The sequence below is a fragment of the Lepisma saccharinum genome, chromosome 6, assembly GCF_977018435.1.
Source record: "Lepisma saccharinum chromosome 6, izLepSacc3.1, whole genome shotgun sequence".
Taxonomy (NCBI): Eukaryota; Metazoa; Arthropoda; class Insecta; order Zygentoma; family Lepismatidae; genus Lepisma; species Lepisma saccharinum.
In genome coordinates this window covers 70,098,220-70,104,219 of record NC_139234.1, presented here as the reverse complement: position 1 = coordinate 70,104,219, position 6,000 = coordinate 70,098,220, and the positions used below count along the sequence as shown (strand labels likewise).

Sequence of the window (6,000 nt, the reverse complement as noted above, 5' to 3'; positions counted from 1 at the left end):
ACTACAAGTAAAAAATTAATGTAAAAATAGTAATAAAATACCAATAGCTACAGTTATAGAATATAAGTGTTAAGATGTTTGTTGAGTGCCAGTTTAATTTTGAAACTGTTGTTACTTATTATGGATTTTATATTGGTTGCTAGTGCATTCCATGCTTTTGGGGCAGATGCAGAAAAAGATGAGCTTCATAGCATAGTCGAGTTTTGAAGAATGAAGTTCATTGTGATGATGTGTCCCGTATCTGTGATTTGTGTTGTATGTACAAAGATTGGGTTTCTCAGCCAGTGTGTCTGTTATTGCCACAGAATAAACAATTCAACTTAATTCATTAACTTTAACCACTAACATTAGTCTTTCATATCATATTTAAAAATGTGACTTCCCACCAATCAAATATTTTCAAAGTGAAGATAAATTTCCAACATTGTCCACATGTGTTATGTGTTACACCTTATTATCCAATTTTAGGCATACTGTGACACGGTAGCAGTGGCAGATCCAGAAGTTACAGTTAGGAGGGGCGAATGCATTGCCATGATAAAGTGAACGATAAGAGGAGGAGTAAATCCTTTTATCTCAATCTTTGCAACCATTATACAGCGTGTCCGAGACGAAACGTCCTAATTTGAAACACTTATACTGAACATAATAAACAACCAAGACAATTTTGTCAGGTGGTATATGGTAGATTAGCTGTGGAAATTTTAATTATGTAATGTAATAGCAAGATCATTTTCATTGCAGGTGCTGAAAACCGAGAAAAAAGGAAAATGACAATGAATGCTCAAAAAGCACAAACCGTGTGGTGGTATGCAGAATTAGGGTCCATTATCGCAGTTCAACGACGTTTCCGTGAGACCCTCCAGATGCCAAGAGAATCAAGGCATGGAAAGCAGCGTTTCTAGAGTCATTTCCACGTTCAGAAGACACAACGGCGCTTATGGAGAAACCGCACAGTGTTGCCAATACAGCGCTAGCTCATGTCGCCGGGAAATGATGACCTTCCTTCACAATGAAGGTGTTACATATTTTGATTGATTGATTGATTTAGTTTATTTTACTTCGCGGTTTGTGTCTCTTGGCTAATTTGCGAAGATGGGGATGAGTGATGAAAATTGATGAATGGACATTCACAAACAACCAAGCCCAACTGGGATTCGAACCCGGGACCCTTAGCGTCGCAGCGCGATGTGCTAACCACTCGGCCACAGGGTCGGGCGTTACATATTTTGTATATATAATGATAATTATATGTAGTGAACGTTACAGTTACCTTTTTTACTATGATCCATTGCGATCACTACACACGCGAGTGTAATGCACGAATATGACACTTCAGAAATCACTTAAAAAAGTAAAAATCACTGGGAGCTCACACAACTGAAAACACTTTTTCGGGAGAGGGAAAAAGTCTAAACAGACCAAAGCAGATCTCTCACTCAAGTAAGCGAAACCTGGCACATGGGTTAAATTCAAGTTGCAACCCAAACAAACAAATGAGTTATGGCCCACGTGAACTGATAAGACGTGAATGACTCAAGCAAGGCATGTCATATTTCTATCTTGAAGCACCATATTTTGTCACGTGTTGGAAAGCCTTTCAAAGGTTAATATGGTGTCTATGAATTTATGTGTACGTTGGAAACTGAAAGGTGATCTTCATTTCAGTATTAATGTCGACAGTAATGTAAACGAAAACAACGTGTATTTGCGACAGCACTAATGTTGCTCACAACAGCAACATTGGAAATAATTGTCAATTATTAAATTTAAGTAATTTCAATTCTATTATAACAAACTGCATGAAGTTCATATTTTTACTGAATGGAAATAAAATAACAACTGGAAAACTTGGTGGTGATTAGCCGGAATGCTGCGGTGAGTCAGCTCAAGATGGCCAGACAACGTCTCCTTACCGCGCGGTTCGGGTTAAAAAGAAACTCCAAATGCATGGAAGTAATATTTCTGGGAACCTTTGAGTGGTTATAAAAAATAATTTCATTATTTTCTCCACAACTTTGTCGCTGGAAGTTTTTACTTGGAATTACAGAACAAGAAATGGCCAGCGACGACATTTTCTACTGCACGAATATAAAAAATCTCCACATACTTTATTTGAATATTTTTTAATGCAAATATGCTTTAAAGTATTGATAAATTCTGAGTACCACCGTCACCTATGACAATTAAAAAACAGTGTCAATTTTTTTCATAATGAAAGCTTCAATTTTACGGCATGTTTCAACGTTAGGAATGAAAACAATGTAACAATTGTGTTTTCACAGAAAATTTGCGTTTTTAATTTATCTAAAATTATGTAAGCAAGTTACCAGTTTTTTGTGTTCACCATCGTATTCTCTACAAAATTTCCTGCAAAACTGCAGGTACCGATTTTACTTAAGCTAAATTTGTAAATCCAGAAATTTGACAACAGCGTGCTCGTATTTCCCATAAGAGCCCATTGTGTCTTCTGAACGTGAAAACGACTCTAGAGACAGGATCTGTTGCTAAGAGGCATCAAGAACATCAGATTAGAATGTTCGGTGCATTTTCAGATACATATGCAAGAAGTCCCAAAAAATCTGTTCGTCTGGCGTCACGTGAGTTTGATGTCCTGAAATCAACTGTCCACGATGTACTACACAAGCGCCTAAAGCTTTATGCATATAAATTGCAATTGTTACATGAGGTGAAACCCGACAATAAACCCAAACGAGCAATGTTTGCCGAAGACATTCTTCAGCGCATCGAGGAAGACAACAACTTTTTGGCCAAGGTTATGTTTTCTGATGAGTCAACATTTCACCTCAGTGGTAAGGTCAACAGACACAATGTGCAAATTTGGGGTAGTGAACATCCTCGAGAGGCTATAGAGTATCAACGAGACAGCCCAAAGGTCAATGTTTGGTGTGGCTTACTCAAGGATGAAGTTATTGGACCTTTTTTCTTTGCAGAGGCAACTATCACTGGTCACATATATCTTGATATGTTAGTTAATTTTGTGTTCCCTCAGATAAGACATCGATACCCACACCTGCTGTTCCAGCAGGATGGACCACCTCCACACTGGCATTTGGAAGTTCGGAACACATTGACTGAAAAATTCCCACAAAGATGGATTTTGAGAGGTGGTCCAATTACCTGGCCACCCCGGTCGCCTGAAATTACTCCCCTGGATTTCTTCCTGTGGGGGTATGTTAAGGACAAGGTGTACTCCATCAAAGTGACAACTGTGGAACAGCTTCGTGAGAGGATTAGAGCTGCTATTGAGACAGTTACGCCACAGATGCTACAGGCTACCTGGTGTGAAATCGAGTATCGATTAGAGATCCTCCGTGACGCTCATGGGGCACATGTAGAAATGGTGTGATTGCACAAACAAAACTTCATAACTATGTGTATCCATTGTTGTATCAATCTTCTTTATGCATCGAATACATGTCGTATTACAGACAGTTCAAATTAGGGTGTTTCATCTCGGAAATCCTGTATAACACACTGCATAACATATAGATGCAGAAAATAAAAAACATACATGTCAAAGTAGGATTTTAATAGCATTACTACAAATAATTCAATGATATCTTTATTACTCATCTATAAACAAAAATTACACAAAGTACAAAAGAAAAATCATCTAAAATGAGAAATGAATTTGTCAATTTTCCAATCCTTCACTACAAATCTTAAGACTAGGATGCCCATTTTCTTCGCTGTTGGATTTCTACAGCAGTCTATTTGCAATAAGTCCTGGTATTTTCTGTACGATGTCCTCATGTTTTAATATTACTTTTCCTACATGGAAGATTTGAAATTTAAATATGTTTGTACTTTTGGATGTGCTGTTCCTTTACAACAAAAACTCTAATCACTTAAACACATATACATATAATTACTTCCCTAAGAATTTACAACCCTGAGCTATTTATTTGTGGCTACCGACTGCAAATTGTACTTTGTGGTAGAGAATCTGAGTGGAATCAGCACGACATCTGAAATGGATCTGAATTATATTACTTTTCTAGAGTACTTACAGCATCAAAAACTAACATTTAAAGATTTACTAATTTTAGAGAAGCAAAATCGAACAACTACAAAATGATTAAGTTAACAAGTAGCTTCATTTGTACAAAATAAGTCTTTGGTTTTGAGATGAGAGATCACAACTTATTAGTTTACATGATCCGCGTATGACCACATTTATACAGATAAAATATTTGCGTGCATCATTCACATTATCCATTCACATTCAATGAAACTTCATGCACAAAAGAATTTATTCTACTAATCTTGAGACTGATTGCATGTAGATGACAGAGTCATGAATTATGCCACATTCATGCAGAGATCTGCATTCGTTCTTGATTACTTCTGGTGGGTAACCACAAAGGAAGCGATAACCAGTCTGAGATGAGCGCTGTTGGTCCACCAAGTGACGAAGCTTCTCTACAGAATCTTCAACTGATATATTCACAATATATACATCAGTACCTAAAAGACAGCAAAATCTGTGTATCAAGCAGTAATCAACTTAACTAAATAACCCATACAACAATAATAAATACTTCATACATTGTATCATATGTACAGACACGTGGAATGGACCGACTGGTACTGATGAAGTCCTGATATAAAATTTGTCGATACTGGTATCCGAGATTCTACCAATCTGATACAAAATTGCGTAAGTTCCTTAAACATTATAAATGATTCATTAATCTTAATTCATATACGTAACAAGTGATTGCAACTTATGGAAGAAAGACTGCGCTTTTTACACATTTACCTTCACGTAACCACGCCATATGAATTTATACATTAAATTTTATAAAATAATAATAAAATAACATCCCTATATCAGCTGATACAATAACAAAATTAAATTATCAGCAGAGACTATGTACACACTGTACATACATGCCATATCCCAACACCTGATACTGAAAAGTAAGTACTGTGTACAATATTTCCAGTGCTGCTCGTGGAAATGAGACACATCCGTTCCAAGTAAGGTCTTTCCTTGCACGTCACCTGACCTCTTGCAAGGAATGGAGAGTTTCAATCTCTTCACACAGTGTAAAATAGTCAAGAAAGGCATTACATACCATCTGTTCCTTGAGATTAGAAGGAATAAATAATATTTCATTGCTAATGGAACAAGGAAGTTTCATGCACAAACTTACCACAATCCTAATACAATTTTTCTGTAATGATTATAAATGTAATTGTGTATCTATCACAATTTTCAATTGTTTTCTTCCTTACCCATGTTTGTATTGTTACTAATCTGATGCCATTTACAAAATGTTTGCACTGTTTGATATCTAATGAATGGGTGTTAGCAAGTATCACAATTGAGATGATCATGATTTTAGAAACTTTCTGCTACGATATGGCAAAGTTTTATGTGGTTTAAATTTGAAAGAAAGCAAACAATCAAAAACATGATTGCCATTTACACCCCTATGCCAGATAAGTCATATTACCTATGGATACACTCTCACTCTGTCTTTCTCTATTCTCCTTCTTAGACACCCAAATGTCATTCTCTCTTTCTGGACTAATGAGACCATGTCGTCTGGCCCACAGCAGGTGCGGATCCATGAGGAGGGCAAAAGGGGTGATCACCCCTCCCAACTGCCATGTTTTGGATATATTATCATGCCTAATAATATTCAAGACTCATTTCTTTTGTATTTTTATCAGCCTGTTTAACAGGCTCAAGAAGTCCACTATATGCTCATGGTAGGCTAATCTGAACTGGACCAACAGTTTAAATTTGGATCAAAATGCATCTACAAGATGCGTTAAAAGGGAATCGGACCTGAGACCACTGCAGAGAATGCATTTCTATTTCTTTGTTTATCCATTTTACTTCTCATATCTGACCTTCAGTTTAGTATGGCAATGGGAGGAATTATGATAACAACAAACACATAGCAAAGGGTGGGTGAAGTGAGCGAGCACTTGGGGCTTCACATTCCATGGGTTTATTATTAT

At 36.7% G+C, this 6,000-nt stretch overlaps 1 protein-coding gene across 2 annotated transcripts in view; it reads right to left on the bottom strand.

Annotated features, from left to right (window-relative positions):
- Positions 1-3,536: 3,536 nt before the first annotated feature.
- Positions 3,537-6,000, bottom strand: part of LOC145988852 (UBX domain-containing protein 11-like) — a 54,016-nt gene continuing 51,552 nt past the window's right edge. For both annotated transcript variants that reach the window (XM_083124090.1, XM_083124089.1), the window contains exon 11: positions 3,537-4,491. In XM_083124090.1, coding sequence (XP_082980216.1) covers positions 4,277-4,491 — 215 coding nt within the window. In that variant the 3' untranslated portion in view covers positions 3,537-4,276. The remainder of the gene's footprint in view (positions 4,492-6,000) is intronic.